General features: G+C 40.8%; 1 protein-coding gene across 2 annotated transcripts in view; it reads left to right on the top strand.

Moving 5' to 3' along the window:
• LOC126266658 (glutamate receptor 1-like) overlaps positions 1-17852 on the top strand; it is a 380473-nt gene that overhangs the window by 282691 nt on the left and 79930 nt on the right. For both annotated transcript variants that reach the window (XM_049971075.1, XM_049971074.1), the window contains exons 8-9: positions 1971-2177; positions 15257-15364. In XM_049971075.1, the coding sequence (XP_049827032.1) occupies positions 1971-2177; positions 15257-15364 (315 nt within the window). The remainder of the gene's footprint in view (positions 1-1970; positions 2178-15256; positions 15365-17852) is intronic.

Genomic DNA, 17852 nt, shown 5'->3' with positions numbered 1-17852 from the left:
AGCATGTTTAAGTGTTGAACACTTTGGAGAGTGCTGTCACACGCGCCACATTTTACGGTGTTGTTACAGTCCGAGGTCGGCCAGTAGATGTTCTTTCAGTTGATATTTGTTCAGCTTCCCTTGTATGTAGGATACAAAGACTGCAGTCGCGCTCACCTTGTTTCTCAGACAGCGCGCAATATCATCTGCAGCACTGCGCGTCTAGAACAATAGCTCTGAGTCGGCCGCTCCTCGCGGATGCTGGACTCAGAGACAGTCAGTCCTCTTCGGTAATTGCGAAGTGAGCCACGACCGAGAAAGCGGAATGGCAAGAATGATGAAAATTTACTTCTATTGAAGAAACTGATTTTATAATATTGTTTTTTATATCTTTACTGCGACAGACAAAGAATTTTTGATTCGTTCGGTGAAAACTTCATAATAACGTAATAATTAATTTTGCTTGTTTTAATTGCAAGCGAGCTGCTGCCTACACATAATTATAATAATTTAGTGTCCAACAGAGATCTTTTTTTCATTTCTTAGTTAGGTAACGTTAGTAACAATTCAGGAAAGATTAACTCAATTAATGCATCTTTTGTAATCTACGATGAACATAATATATATTCCGTAATACTTCTTTGAACATGACGCAGTTGAACAAACAGCTTATAAGTATTTTCGGAGTTGGTCATTGCTTTGCAGTTCTTGATTATAATGAAGAATACTATTGTAAAGTGGCTTTTCTAAATTAGCCGACACACCTTTCAAAGGAATCAGCATTAACGTAATTTACCACGTCACCGTCTATTTCCCAGTATTTTTCACTCACTAGATAATGTTTCACGATTACTGTTTAAAATGCAGACAGACCACGTGGAAACATTGCACATGGAATTCACTTGTAAATAGTTTGCGCCTTTTTAATAGCTTTCAATAGCAGCAGCAGTTTCCGGAGAGCAGTTGCCCGAGCGTTATTGATAGCTACAGGTAAGCTAAAAGAGAAAAAGGGCAAAAATTGCATTTCAGAATTCAAGGGACTTTCTTTCATACGACCAGAAATCAGTTAAAGTCAGAGAAGTGAAGATGAATGAAACAGTGTTATGATTTTTAAGGCAACTTGGGTAGACTCTGGTTTTCTTTATTAGGCGACTCAGTACACTTTCTTAGAAATCACGCAGACAGATTAACTTCTGTGTAGATTCATTGTTTGCAACAGACGCAACTTCTCAAACAATCTTTCGTACAATTGAAACAAAGCAATAGCCTATGCAAAGCCAATAAATATAATAATAATATTATTAGTAGAAAGAGTAATAATTTTTAAAGAAACTTTCACGGTGGAGAACCCAAGGGTCTAATGTTTGATACCCATACTCGAATAGTTTTCCTATCAGGAACAGAACCATGGGGGCTAAGTTAAATCCGAACGCAAAATCCTCGCAGAGCAGTAATCACAAACCATAATTAGGAAAGTACTCCTCCACAACAAACGCATTATGTTCACCTAGCCAAGCAAATGTTCCTGCTGAAAACGGCACGTACAGCGCTGTCGATCGATACCTCCCCTACATCTGTAAGAATACCGCCGCGCGGTCTAGGGCGCTGCAGTCATGGACTGTGCAGCTGGTCCCGGCGGAGGTTCGAGTCCTCCCTCAGGCATGGGTGTGTGTGTTTGTCCTTAGGATAATTTAGGTTAAGTAGTGTGTAAGCTTTGGGACTGATGACCTTAGCAGTTAAGTCTCATAAGATAACACACACATTTGAAGATTTTTTTTTTTTTTTTTTTTTTTTTTTTTTTTTTTTGTTAGAACACCTCAACTCAAACAGTGGCCTCTCCGAAATCGAGAGGTCTTTTTGCCGTACCCTGTATAACCACTTGACGCGGTCCGGAAGCAAGAGAATATATGTATATAGCTAACTTAAATCGTAATCCCCCTGGTGCCTTTAGCGGTACGGTACTCCAAAGCAGCTCACTGGGCCGTCCGCAGGCGGCGGCGGCGCTGATGCACGACGCGGTGCTGGTGCTGGTGGAGGCGTTCAACAAGCTGCTGCGCAAGAAGCCCGACCTGTTCCGCGCCAGCCAGCGGCGCGGCCAGGTCTTCAACACGACGAGCCGCGGCGTCGAGTGCAGCATCAACAAGGGCTGGGTCACGCCCTGGGAGCACGGCGACAAGATCTCGCGCTTCCTCAGGAAGGTACCGCAACGTCCGCCCTTAAACCTCTGAACTACAAAGACTCTTTCCAACTGTGTGTGTCCGGCCGGAGTGGCCGAGCGGTTCTAGGCGCTACAGTCTGGAACCGCGCGACCGCTACGGTCGCAGGTTCGAATGCTGCCTCGGGCATGGATGTGTGTGATGTCCTTAGGTTAGTTAGGTTTAAGTAGTTCTAAGTTCTAGGTGACTGATGACCACAGCAGTTACGTCTCATAGTGCTCAGAGCCATTTTTTGAACCAACTCTGTGTGCAAGAGTGGCAGTTCCGTCAGTTCCTTTATCACGTCTTCTTGAATCTACTCCTAGGCTGAAAAATTATTCCCACTCATGTAATACTTCGACTACGGAACAATTGAAAGCCGTTTTAGGATGTGATACGAATACGATGGACGAGTCAAAACTTCCCAACAAAGGAAGAGTAATACTTCATACATGCAGACAGGAGTTGTCAGGAAATACACAAATTCCCCAATACAGCATCTCTCACTCTTGTAGCATTTATTTCTGTCAACTTAAAATTGTAAATAAAGCATCAAACGAAAGAGCAATTCATACAGTATTTCTTACAAGTGTTCAATGTGAGCACCATTCGTCACACGGCACACATGGAGAAGATAAGCGAGTTCTTCCCAAACGCTGGGCAACATGAAACTTCCTGGCAGTGCCGGACAGAGACTCGAACTCGGAACCTTTACCTTTCGCGGGCAAGTAGAGCACAAGTTTCATACCAGCGCACACTCCGCTGCAGAGTGAAAATCTCATCTTGGGCAGAAGTTAGGAGTAATTATTGCACCACTGCTTCAGTCTTGTTTCTTAAGTCAGATAGATCAGCTGGCAGCAGAGGTACAAACACATGATCCTCTATGAAAGCCCAAAGATAAAATCGCATGGCGTCAGATCGTGTGAAGGTGGAGGCCACGGATACCAGAATACACGGTTGGGGGAAAAGCGAAAGCGGGCTGTGAGCTGTGATGTCATCGTGAACTCTCCTGCCGCGCTACACTACATAGTAGCTTATAGGCACACGGCGCACATGTTTAACATCTACGCAAGTATGAATGTAATCGAGATAGTCCAGATTTCAGTGTGATATTATTATTATTGGTTTTATTATTAAGCTTTATATTTACTTTTTTCTACAGTTGGTGAAATGCTAGTGTAAAACCTGCGAACTAGCTCCTTTTTAACTAAGATTATGTTCAAAACAATAAGGCCTAAATCAGTAAAATCTGGTAGAAAACTAAATCGCCTGACTCTTCCTTTTTACGAGGGCTATGCGAAAAGTAAGGTCCGATGGGGTGCAGAACGGAAATTACAGTGAAAATACGATGAAGCTTTGCACAGATATGTTGGGCAGTGTCTCTAGTGTGCCCGTCATTCGCGTCATGTCACTGTTTTCAATTCTGAGCGCACAATAAGCATGTGAAGATGCTTAGATTAGATTAGTACTTGTTCCATAGATCATGAATACGGCACTTCATAATGATGTGGAACGTGTCAGGTTAATAAAAGTTGTCTATACATGATATTACATTACATAAAATATTACATGACACTCGATTTTTTTTGTAGCGGTTGCGAAATTACCCCCTTACTATATCCAAAAATTCATCTAATGAGTAAAAGGAGTTGTCATTAAGAAATTCTTTTACTTTCCTTTTAAATGCTATATGGCTATCTGTCAGACTTTTGATGCTATTAGATAACTGACCAAAGACTTTTGTGGCAGCATAATTTATCCCGTTCTGAGCCAAAGTTAGATTTAACCTTGTGTAGTGAAGATCATCCTTTCTCCTCGTGTTGTAGCCATGTCACTGCTATTAATTTTGAATTCGTTCTGATTCAAAAAATGGTTCAAGTGGCTCTGAGCACTATGGGACTTAACATCATTGGTCATTAGTCCCCTAGAACTTAGAACTACTTAAACCTAACTAACCTAAGGACATCACACAACACCCAGTCATCACGAGGCAGAGAAAATCCCTGACCCCGCCGGGAATCGAAACCGGGAACTTCGTTCGGATTGTTAATAACAAATTTCATAAGTGAATATATATATTGTGAGGCTACAGTGAAGATTTCTAGCTCTTTAAATAAGTGTCTGCAGGATGATCTTAGATTACCTCCAAAAATTATTCTGATTGCACGCTTTTGTGCAATGAACACTAATTTCCTCAATGATGAGTTACCCCAGAATATGATGCCACACGAAATCAGGAATGAAAATAAGAGTGGTAAGCTAATTTACTGAGATGTATATCGCCAAAATTTGCAAAGACCCTAATAGCATAAGTAGCTGAACTCAAACGTTTCAGCAGATCCTCAGTATGTTTTTTCCAGTTCAACCTCTCATCAATGCATACATCTAGAAATTTTGAATATTCTACCTTAGCTACCGATTTCTGATCGAACTTTATATTTATTAATGGTGTCATTCCATTTACTGTGTGGACTGTATATACTTTGTTTTGTCAAAGTTTAATGAGAGCTCATTTGCAGAGAACCACTTAATGATTTTCTGAAAAACATCGTTTACTATTTCACAAGTTAATTCCTGTCTGTTGGGTGTGATAGCTATACTTTTATCATCGGCAAAAAGTACCAGCTTTGCATCTTCTTAATATATATTAAGAACAGCAGAGGACCCAAGACTGAACCTTGCGGCACTCCATTCTTGATTGTTCCCCAGTTTGAGGAATCACCAACTTTTTGCACATTATGTGAACTGTTTATTTCAACTTTCTGCACTCTTCAAGTTAGGTATGATTTAAACCATTTCAGCACTGTCCCATTCATACCACAGTACTTGAGCTTATCTAGAAGTATTCCATGATTTACACAATCAAAAGCCTTTATAGATCACAAAAAATCCCAATGGGTGACTTCCAGTTACTCAAGGTATTTAATATTTCATTAGTGAAAGTATATATAGCATTTTCCGTTGAAAAACCCTTCTGGAAACCAAACTGACATTTTGTTAAAACTTTATATTTACAAAGTTGTGAAGCTACTCTACAATACATTACTTTTTCAAGAATTTTGGATAATGCAGTCAGAAGAGAAATTGGGCAGTAGTTGTTGACATCAGACATATCACCTTTTTTATGCAGTGGTTTAACAATGGCATACTTCAGTCTATCTGGGAAAATACCCTGCTTCACAGAGCTATTACATATGTGGCTAAGAATCCCGCTTATTTCTTGGGAACAAGCTTTTATTATCCTGCTGGAAATGCCATCAATTCCATGTGAGGTTTTATTCTTGAGAGAGTTTATTATCTTCCTAATTTCAGAAGGAGAGGTGGGTGGAATTTCAGTTCTACCAAATGGTGTGGGTAAGGCCTCTTCCATTAACTGCCTTGCTTCTTCTAATAAAGATTTAGATCCTATTTTCTCTACAACATTTAAAAAATGATTATTCAAAATGTTTTCGACTTACGGCTTGTTGTTTATCAAGTTTCCATTCGCTTTAATGGTGATGCTGTCATCCTGTACTCTTGGTTGCCCTGTCTCCCTTGTAATAATATTCCAAATTGTTTTGATTTTGTTATCAGAGGTATTAATCTCAGAAATGATGCACATGTTTCTGGACTTTTTAATAACCTTTCTTAATGTAGCACAGTAGCTTTTATAATATTTGGCTGTTTCTGAGTCATTACTCTTTCTTGTTGTTCGATATAGTTCCATTTTTGGTTACAAGATATTTTTATTCGTTTAGTAAGCCAAGGTTTTTTGCATTGTTTCTTATAATTAGATTTAACTACTTTCTTGGGGAAACAGTTTTCAAATTCTCTCACAAGTACATCATGAAATAAGTTATATTTTTAATTAGCTTCAGATTCCTTAAACACCTCATCCCAGTCTAACTGCTGAAGATTTTCTCTGAAATTTCTAATTGTTGAGTCATTAATTGAACACACAACTTTGGAGGATAGTTTTGAATTACTGAATGGAGCTATGTCATACACTGTAACTAGCTGAGCATCATGATCAGAAAGCCCATTCTCAACAGGACACGAATTTATGTTTTTAAACGTATCTTGGTCTATAAAAGTGTTATCTATCAATGTGCTGCTGTCCTTTACTACCTGAGTAGGAAAATTAATGGCAGTTGTCAAATTTAAAGAACCGAGCAAGAGAACAATAGTGTTCCTGCCTAGTACGAGGGCCTGGTGTGAGATTTCGCCTGATGTTATGCAGCCCACATAACATAGCTGTCATGCATTTCCTTCTGCATGACAATTTTCGGCTGCACACTGGAGGGGCACTTAAGATGCTCCTACAGTGTTTTCGATGGTAAGTGTTTGATCACCCACAATAGAGCCCGTAATTGATTTTTCCTGAGTTTCATCTTTGCTCACATGAACTGCTAGCCATGAAGACAAAGTTCTGGCACAGACAACGAGATGTACACCAGCGTAGAGAATTGGCAGGAAGCACAGGCGGTTTGCTTCAATGACTGTGGTATTGGAAAGTTGGTACAGCGCTACGACAAATGTATATATCGGAGCAGAGACTATGTAGAGAAGTAGCTGGAAGATGTACCTAGCTGTTGCAAATGAAACATTTTTGATTTTCACAGTGGTTTCCATTTTGCGACCGATCGGTTTATTTTTCGAATAGGCCTCGTAATAGTGACTTCACTAGAAAGATGGTATTTCAATACGCCTCTCAAAAGAGATAACGCCTTATAAGAAAGGCAACGTTAAGTCGCAGTCTTAGTAATATCTTCAGATTATCAGTTAGTACTCTGTCCTTTCATAAACACTTGTTGACATCCACAAAAAGAGCCTTAATCGTTTTTTGAACATGTGTTAATTTCATGTAAGTGAGCCTACATAGAGACAGACAATCCTGTAATCTGCGTGCTTTTGTCTAAAGTCTTTCATTTCTGTTTTCATAATTTCTCATTTTTGGCGTAAGCGTGCATTGTAATTTACGGCAGCATGTGTTTTCATGGTTAATGTTTTCTCTAAGAGTAATTTCTTCATTAGCTGGTTATATATTTACTTGTAAAATACCTTCTACTTCTTTGTGGTAGCTTCACTTTTGTGCCCTAATATTTCTCACATTACTAAATTCATTAGTACATCCTAAATCATCAGTGGAGGATGGTAGATTTAAAATTGCAGCAGCATCACTCTTCAGTTAGCGTTTCGAAAGTATATTCAACGGTTCACTTTTCATGCCACCATTATAATCCAAATCAGTGAAATGTCTTGAACAGACATGAGCATTTTCAGCTGAAAAAGAATTTCCATATTTACAAACATTTACTGTATCCACTTTCGTTCTTTAACCAATCGCCGGCCGGAGTGGCCGAGCGGCTCTAGGCGCTACAGTTTGGAACCGCGAGACAGCTACGGTCGCAGGTTCGAATCCTGCCTCGGGCATGGATGTGTGTGATGTCCTTAGGTTAGTTAGGTTTAAGTAGTTCTAAGTTCTAGGAGACTGATAACCTCAGAAGTTAAGTCCCATAGTGCTCAGAGCCTTTTTTTTAACCAATCGCGTACTGAGTATGCCACCTAGCTACCAGATAAAAATCTGTGGATCAGCTTCTTCAAACTGAGGAAAGAGCCACATGTCTAGCACATAAAGATAAAGTGCTCAGAGCCTTTTTTTTAACCAATCGCGTACTGAGTATGCCACCTAGCTACCAGATAAAAATCTGTGGATCAGCTTCTTCAAACTGAGGAAAGAGCCACATGTCTAGCACATAAAGATAACAAACGCCCTTTATACTTTCTTTACTGAAAAAGAAAGGCCCATAAACTTAACTCCGGGATATGGCACAAAAAACTTTCGATTTAGGAGTTGTTTTATATCGTAGAGATTTGATGACCCCCCAGAAGAACACATTATGTGTATTTACATATCCATTTAGATGATGTGTCGATTCGTCACTAAAGACTACACAATCCAGAAAATTTCCATCATCATGCAGTAACATTTCGTTTACAAAGTTGGCACGTATTGACTCGTGTGCCGAGTGGTGAATGGTGCTAAGATCGAACACTCATAAGAAAAACTGTTTAAGCTGCTCTTTCATTTGATGTATTACTTGAAATTGTAAGTTGAATGTAATAAATGATACAAAACCTTAAAAGCGTGATATTCATTTTGAAACAACCTGTATTTTGAACAGCCCGACAAAGCTGCCTTAGGGTCTCACAGGAGACATTGGCGTTAATAAAGTGCCAATGAGGCAAATTTCGGAGGGTTGTGGTATTTTTCCATCCAAGAATTTTATCAGCATGAACTGGAAATTTTGAACTTTTTCCTTGTTGATCCTCCACAGTTCGCTGGTTATTCTTGGTAGTGTGATAAGACACTCAATTTTTCTTTCCTGTCACAACGCGGTCCAAGCAAACGTTCGTTTGTGGTGTCACATTTGTCCTTTGCAGCTCGTGAAGTTCAGAATTGGTACACTAATTCTGAACTTACTTTCCACGTACAACAGTGACACAACTGAGGTATCGCATGTTGTGACACGTATTATATACAACAGAGGAGACGTGAAATATGTAACTGTTCCCTCAGTCTTTACTATAGGATAATTCCCATGGGAGAAATAATAAATAAACGCTCTCTCATTATCTTCCTTGGTAAATAAGTGTCCCAGCATTTTATTTTTAGGTGCGTGAAGGTGAATCATTTCCGTTTTATTTTCAGTTAGCGCCTGAGTAGCGCTCATCCTTGTACCATTTAGGCTGTTCTCCATTTATGTGCAAAATCTTTCATCAAGAGATGATCCTAAATATGAAATATTAAGCATTTAGATCATTGCCTACGAATTACACACATATGAACTAATCAAGGTGCGATTAAAGCAAAATGGAAATTTCCATATTGATTACCGCAGTATATTGCACCGTTAGAGGCATTCTTTTTTACGGCTTTCTGCAACAAACTGCAGTTGTACGACAGCTGCTTTCCGAATAATTTTCCAACGTATATAGCCTATCTAAAAGTAATATATTTTGAATCAACTGAAGAGACGAAATTTCGTTTAATTTTAAGTGCCATTATGAACTTCCTGCTACAGATATAAATCACTGATGCTATTCGGGACAGTCACGGTAATAGGGCGAAAATAATTACTCGTTTAATTCCGCTGTTCCATTCGAATTTACTTCACGGAAATAATGTTTGGGTCAGAGTGACGTGATCCGTTTGAGATTGGACGTAATTACTGAATGAATAGGTGAATTAGTAGGCTCTGTGCACATCTACATACTGATTTTTAATGTTGCATATCGTACTGTAAAGTAGGAAAGTGTGGAATATAAATAAAAATAATACAGTATTGTTATTCATTATTTATAGTTTGGGCACAAGTATGTGGCATGCGATCTACAAACATGTCTGTTACAGTTTCCACAAAACTTTGTCCTGCAGGTTTGGGCGTAACATTGCAGAGCGATATTAAGTGGGACAAGCATATAATGGCAGTTGTGGGGAAGGCGGATAGTCGTCTTCGGTTCATTGGTAGAATTTTGGGAAGATGTGGTTCATCTGTAATGGAGACCACTTATAAAACACTAATACTATTGTTGAGTACTGCTCGAGCATTTGGGATCCATATCAGATCGGATTGAGGGAGGACATAGAAGCAATTCAGAGGCGGGCTGCTAGATTTGTTACTGGTAGGTTTGATCATCACGCGAGAGTTACGGAAATGCTTCAGGAACTTGGGTGGGAGTCTCTAGAGGAAAGGAGGCGTTCTTTTCGTGAATTGCTACTGAGGAAATTTAGAGAACCAGCATCTGAGGCTGACCGCAGCACAATTTTACTGCCGCCAACTTACATTTCGAGGAAAGACCACAAAGATAAGATAAGAGAGATTAGAACTCGTACAGAGGCATATAGGCAGTCATTTTTCCCTCGTTCTGTATGGAAATGGAACAGGGAGAGAAGATGCTAGTTGTGTTACGAGGTACCCTCCGCCACGCACCGTATGGTGGATTAAAGAGATGTATGTGGATGTAAATGTAGATGTTTAGAGGACAAAATTTTCAGCGCGCAACTTTTTTTTTAATTTTCCTGTCTTTTGCACTCCAAGACTACAACAGCATTTTCGAGTTTCATAATATTTTTTTTAATTCTCAGTGATTCTTCTGATCTTGGAAAATGTGATCTTGATGTTAGATTTTATAGCTGTTATTTCGTTCTCCAAGACTGCAATAGTATTTCCAAGTTTCAGTATTATTTGTGACAAACCGCAGAGATTCATCTTACCTTGGAAGATGTGGCCTTGATGCTATGTAATACTTTATGGGCGATTTTCCAAATTATTCTAAGAACTTCTTCCTTCTTGACAATTTCCAGCTGGGATCTTTTGAAGTCCAGAAAAGGTAATCCTTGTATCCTGAAAAATGTTGTACAAAATAAATCATTGGTCCTCGATTTGCCTCTCGTTTACAGGTAAAGTACATGTCAGTCGAGCGACTATACCAACATCTCCATTAAGTACTGTTGTAATTCCGGATTACCTATGACTTTTTCTCGCGTCGGTTTCTAATATGGCATCTTGATGTATCTTACTCATAAATACAACATTTTTTCTGATGCAACTGACTACATTAGAGTCACTCATTAAGTAAAATTAACTACGAACTACCCTGTTGATTACTGACGATGAGTTCTGTCTTGTTTTCCCGTATAATTCTAATACGACCACTTTACGTTTTAGCAGCCGTTGTCCCAAATATTAAAAAAATAGGGAAATTGTTACAGTTTACGTTCATAGTTCACTGGGGAAATCAAACACGACCATCATATTTGGTATCTTCGTAGTATTTGTCCTATTTATCTGGCTGCAAAGTATTATGTTTTTAGCACATATGATATTTAACTTTCGAAAAGGCTTCCCTATTTTTATCCATTTTGTTTCGGATTTACTTGGAAGAAATAGCCTGAAGAGGCATATTTACAGTCCCTTTTATCTCAGCGTCAGTTAGTAATTTGTTTGTTATGGCAAGTATCCACGAACTGAGTTACAACACTACAGCAGGCAAGTAAGCTACAGAACGCTGTGCCAGTGATATTTCCTGTAGACAGTAAAGCAGAATAAGTCGATTTTTGACAGTACAGGCATTATCAAACGAAATCAAAATCCTTGACAACATGCGAATGCAGCAACACAGTAAATTCCACAAAATATAGCAAAGTCAGATGGTAAAATAAAGGTTTCTTTTTGGCTAATATTGACCCGAACACTTGATACAACAGCAATTACGATCTGTGACAAATCTCTGAAAATAATAAAACTTGTTTCAGACAAAAACAGCTCTTGCAATAATGAGTTTCACAATCTTATTTGGTAAAAGAGATAATGACAAAAGATTGTTTTCGCGTCATACAGACAAAAATAGAACAGCAGTGTTAAGGCTCTTAATGATTACCTTTGAGGTGTGATATAAAGAATGAAGGCTTATACTATAAAAATTACTACCTTTGAGGTATGATATAAAGAATGAAGGCTTACACTATAAAAATAATCTCCTCTGAGAATTAAATACAAGAAGTAGAATTCTTAGGTAATACACACAGGTCTCAAACTTAATCCGGGAACCCGTATCGTAGAACTACGAAGCGCCTTAACGCAGCTATGTTTGGCATGAGCATGATTACTACCATGAGTGATTTTAAAATGAACCAAGTACTGTATTTTGCCTATTTCCATTCATTAATGAGTTACGAAATCATTACCTAGGAAAATCAAGTTACAGTGATAATGTTTTCAGAATACTGGATCATGGTACAAGAATTATACACTCCTAGAAATTGAAATAAGAACACCGTGAATTCATTGTCCCAGGAAGGGGAAATTTTATTGACACATTCCTGGGGTCAGATACATCACATGATCACACTGACAGAACCACAGGCACATAGACACAGGCAACAGAGCATGCACAATGTCGGCACTAGTACAGTGTATATCCACCTTTCGCAGCAAGGCAGGCTTCTATTCTCCCATGGAGACGATCGTAGAGATGCTGGATGTAGTCCTGTGGAACGGCTTGCCATCCCATTTCCACCTGGCGCCTCAGTTGGACCAGCGTTCGTGCTGGACGTGCAGACCGCGTGAGACGACGCTTCATCCAGTCCCAAACATGCTCAATGGGGGACAGATCCGGAGATCTTGCTGGCCAGGGTAGTTGACTTACACCTTCTAGAGCACGTTGGGTGGCACGGGATACATGCGGACGTGCATTGTCCTGTTGGAACAGCAAGTTCCCTTGCCGGTCTAGGAATGGTAGAACGATGGGTTCGATGACGGTTTGGATGTACCGTGCACTATTCAGTGTCCCCTCGACGATCACCAGAGGTGTACGGCCAGTGTAGGAGATCGCTCCCCACACCATGATGCCGGGTGTTGGCCCTGTGTGCCTCGGTCGTATGCAGTCCTGATTGTGGCGCTCACCTGCATGGCGCCAAACACGCATACGACCATGATTGGCACCAAGGCAGAAGCGACTCTCATCGCTGAAGACAACACGTGTCCATTCGTCCCTCCATTCACGCCTGTCGCGACACCACTGGAGGCGGGCTGCACGATGTTGGGGCGTGAGCGGAAGACGGCGTAACGGTGTGCGGGACCATAGCCCAGCTTCATGGAGACGGTTGCGAATGGTCCTCGCCGATAGCCCAGGAGCAACAGTGTCCCTAATTTGCTGGGAAGTGGCGGTGCGGTCCCCTACGGCACTGAGTAGGATCCTACGGTCTTGGCGTGCATCCGTGCGTCGCTGCGGTCCGGTCCCAGGTCGACGGGCACGTGCACCTTCCGCCGACCACTGGCGACAACATCGATGTACTGTGGAGACGTCACGCCCCACGTGTTGAGCAATTCGGTGGTACGTCCACCCGGCCTCCCGCATGCCCACTATACGCCCTCGCTCAAAGTCCGTCAACTGCACATACGGTTCACGTCCACGCTGTCGCGGCATGCTACCAGTGTTAAAGACTGCGATGCAGCTGCGTATGCCACGGCAAACTGGCTGATACTGACGGCGGCGGTGCACAAATGCTGCGCAGATAGCGCCATTCGACGGCCAACACCGCGGTTCCTGGTGTGTCCGCTGTGCCGTGCGTGTGAACATTGCTTGTACAGCCCTCTCGCAGTGTCCGGAGCAAGTATGGTCGGTCTGACACACCTGTGTCAATGTGTTCTTTTTTTCCATTTCCAGGAGTGTATCTGGTGTTAGTTCTAGAACAACCGCCTCTGTACTCTGACAATTGCTTCACAATGCATATATTCGTTACATTTTTTCTCGATAGCAAAATGTTTCCTCAAAAATTCTTGAAAATCATAAATATTACTCTGTATCTACGTCCACACATACTTCAAGGTGTCAACATTAGTAAAGAAAGGAGTTATATACGAGATGTGTTCTAAAATTAAGGTGACTTCATATTTTTATGAAAAAAATTTTATTTAGTCTTCAATATTCAAGTTATCCCCTTCAGAGTAGTCCACCTCAAATGCAATACACTTGTGCGAACACTTCTTCCAATCCTCGAAACACTTCTCATAAGTACTTATTGGAACAGCCTTGAGTACTTCCAGTGGTGCAGTATTTATTTCCTCAATTGTTGAAACTGTTCGTCCTTTCATAGGTCTCTTTAGTTTTGGGAACAGGAAAAAAGTCGCAGAGGGGCCAAATCCCTTAAATACGATGGCTGAGGCGTGATTGTCGTGTTGTTTCTGGCCAAAACACTCTCACAAGCAACGATGAATGAGCAGGTCCATTGTCTTGGTGCTATAGCCAGGAATTGTTTTTCCACTATTCCGGACGTTTTTTGATTATTGCTTCTCCCAAACAGCGCATAATGTCAAGGTAATAAATACTCCTTACTGACCCCACGACCTTGAGGCAAAAATTCATGATGCACAGCGCTACGGTAACTAAAAAGAACAGTGAGCAAAACTTTGACATTTGATCGAACTTGGCCCGCTTTTTTCGATTTGGCTCTCCGGGATACTTCCACTGGAACTATTGGGCGTTGGTTTCGTCACCAGTTATGACCCTTTTGAGCAAATCAGGACCATCATTGACGTCATTCAAGAGCTCCTGAGCGATGCTCATGCAACGGTTCTTCTGATCAAAATTGGGAAGTTTTGGAACAAACTTCGCTGACACACGTCTCATGCCCAAAACATTAAAAAAATTGCATGACACGAGTCGACCGATATGCCAACATCCTCAGAAACTTCTTTTACGGTAATTCAACGATCTTCAAAAACTATTTTCTTCACAAATTCGACGTTGCCATCTGTTGTTGATGTGCTGGGTCGTACAGAGCGAGTTTCGTCATTGGCATCTTCTCGGCCATCTTGGGAGAGCTTGTACCACCTCCAAACATTTTTTTTTTTTTACTTGGAGTAGACGCATGCCACTATCAACATTTCAAGTGTTTTAGAGCACATTTTCTCTTTCTGCCATTTCTTACAATAATAGCAAATCGCCGAGCACACTAACACATGTCTAACCTCTCTATCTGTCAAACACAAACGAAGTATGCTGTACACTTGAGACTGTGAAATACGTTCAGGACATGTGTAACAACATGAAAAACAGATCGATAATCGAATGTACGTTTCCCGCGAATTTTAAGTCACCTTTCTTTTTGAACAGTCCTCGTATATGGGTCTACATTCATTTAACAACCTACCAGAGCATATTAAATGTCTCGTAGGTAGTATAGTGGAGTTTTGTACTTAGTCAAATACCATTCTGTTGGGCAACTCTTTCAACTGCTCTGAAGAGTATCTTCACAAAAACTCCCAAATTCCGTATTTTAGGTTATTTTGTAATTAATATTACCACTGTAATGCAATACTATTTCTTAGTGTAAAGTTATTTCGTTCTACTGTAGTCAGTTAAATTGAGCATTCTTGACTTTTCACTGGTCTGTGGACTCCATGGAAAATGTCGTAATGTATGAAGAAAATTGTGAAAACTATACAATTTTTGGCGTTAGCTATGAAAACTGTTCTACAATCAACTTTAAAGCATAACTTCTACCGCTATTTTATAATGTGTAAATCTGGTACCAGGTTGAACTCGAGGGCCTAACAGGAGACCTGAGCTTTGGCGAGGACGGTCGGCGGCGAAATTACACTCTGCACGTCGTGGAGATGACAGTCAACAGTGCCATGGTCAAGGTGAGAATTTTGAACGATGTACTAAGAAACGAGACGTAGGCTAACATTTAAATTTGATGTTTGCCATTCTTCACTTCTTGTTACTAAGATACGAGGGTGAATGAAGAAATTAGTCTCAAACTGGGACAGATACATCACTTATCCCACTGCTCGACAAACCATTAAAAGCCTACAGCACAGAAGTCTTGTGGTAGCGTTAACATCTAACGAATGACCTCTATTTTTCGCGAAAATAACCCACACACTGATCGAGAGGAGAAAAATCACGAAACATTTATTTGTATTTATATTAAACGTGTGGGTACGTACCGTAAACATGTATTCTAACATTTTCTGCAACACGTTGGTAACATATTTTTCTTCTCGTATTTCCTCTCATTACTGTCATTCATTGCGTCACTCCCACTCTCGCTCCTATCACTTTCTCCAGTCTCTTCCCACAGAACATCCTAACTGCTATCCAGCACATTCTATTTGCAACATTCCTTGAACTCTTTGATGACAGACTCGGATGATATTGAGAGCCATGGAGCAAGAATCCACTCGCTCAAAAGAGTGACGGGTGGCTTCTTAATCTTACCAGATGGTGTAAGGACATAGTCTTCTTCCAGGAGACAATCAGATTACATTTTTCTGAGGATTTTCTTCAACGGTTTATTTGTGGCGGCATCTAATCCTGTAGTTTTGAAGTCATTCCTTCTGGTATTACGACAAGAACTGCCTTTTATGCAGCAAGGCTACCTTTTACTTCAGCTGTTATATGTCCCTTAGAAGCACGCAAAACTAGCATGGCTCTCTTAGCAAGCACTGCCCCAGGACTGCGATTCCAAACTGTAGACAAACACTCAACCATAAGTTGCGTTCTCATCCAGCACTTTGCTTGGTAGTGAGTCACCAAGCGCATAGGTTAGTTTTCTTTGGGCACGCTTTTTTTCTTCAGAATAACTTAAGACGGTAACTTTCCCCCATCGCCTATAACAGGTAACAACACAGTTATTCTGTTTCTTTTTTTCTAGTCCCGGTTCCTCTTAAAGAGACACTTTTTGCCTCTTACATGTATTGCTTGGTATGTCAAAAAAATACTGGCGTTTCGTCAGCATTGCCAATCTCATGAAAAGAGTACGAATGACACTTCCGCAACTGGATGACGAAACGCTAGAAATTAATCAGCTCCTCCTCGAACTCTGCAGCCATTCTCTGAGATAGTGTAGTTCTTTTCTCCGCATAAACTGATGAACCAAGGAATACGATCACGAAATTCTCGTTGTGGTACATTTAAGACTTTTGCGATTTTCAAGGCCTTTAGATGGACAATTTCTCGGGAGACAGGCATCCCATCTTCCCTCTTACCTTGCACATAGAAAGTAGCCTTACCTTCAAGTTCCGGATGCTTGCCTCGTTTTGGTCCCCTGAACGATTTTGCTGTTGAAACTGCCTTTCTTCATTTTTCTTCTGAAGCAGCCCAACCTTGCACATTAGGGTCCTCTATTCCGTACTTTCTTCCGGTCTACCTGTTGCTTGTGGTGTTGGCATAACGCACAACAGTAAGTTTGAAGTAGGCCGGGGTGGCCGAGCGGTTCTAGGCGCTTCAGTCTGGAACCGCGCGACCGCTACGGTCGCAGGTTCGATTCCTGCCTCGGGAATTGATGTGAGTCATGTCCTTAGGTTAGTTAGGTTTAAGTAGTTCTAAACTCTAGGGGACTGATGACCTCAGAAGTTAAGTCCAATAGTGCTCAGAGTCATTTGAACCATTTTTAGTAAGATTGAAGCTTGCATCGTAAGTACATCGAAATCTATGGTCTGATTATACTTTTCGCTCTAAATGATCGTTCACACCGTCATAAACAGGCCTTCTTACCAGTATCCAACTGGAACTGAATTATAAACAGACAAAACAACAACTGGTAGCTACACAATGTTAACGCCAATAAAACACCGGTAAAAGTTTGCGCTGTTGTGTAATAAAGTTTCTTGTCCTCAGTTCGGCTACAGACGCTGGTAGTATATTTGCAAATGAGCTTAATTTTTGTACAGCTATTGATTGTAAAAAGACAAGGTAGCGGATATAAGCAGCACCCTAACTTTTCGAAGATGAAATCTGGATAAGAAGTGCGGCTTAATGCGGTAATAAGTTTATTTAGTTCCTTTAACTGCTTTACTTCTCAGGACGGGCAAACAGTATGCCATCGCAGAATAACCAGAGCAGCCAAGACGCTTCTTGTTCGTGCTTTTTTCTTTGTCCTTTGCTGCATTCCTGTGTAGAAATGAAAAAAAATTTCCGTGAAATACCGTTCTAACCACATACGGGACGAATTTCGCTATGGACGTGCTCCGCGAATAGTCCCTCAGCTCAAAAATTCGCGAAGTTGTAGTCGGGTACGCATTCGTAGCACGCCGGCCATCTTGGTCTAACTACAGATCCTTAACCATCGGCTGCGGAATACTACCTTCCACGTGACATTTGTTGCCACTTTCTAGAAGCGTATGG

The sequence above is a fragment of the Schistocerca gregaria genome, chromosome 4 (assembly GCF_023897955.1).
Source record: "Schistocerca gregaria isolate iqSchGreg1 chromosome 4, iqSchGreg1.2, whole genome shotgun sequence".
In the NCBI taxonomy this organism is placed as follows: domain Eukaryota; kingdom Metazoa; phylum Arthropoda; class Insecta; order Orthoptera; family Acrididae; genus Schistocerca; species Schistocerca gregaria.
The sequence above is the reverse complement of the archived record's forward strand: the minus strand, read 5'-3'. Positions and strand labels throughout refer to the sequence as shown.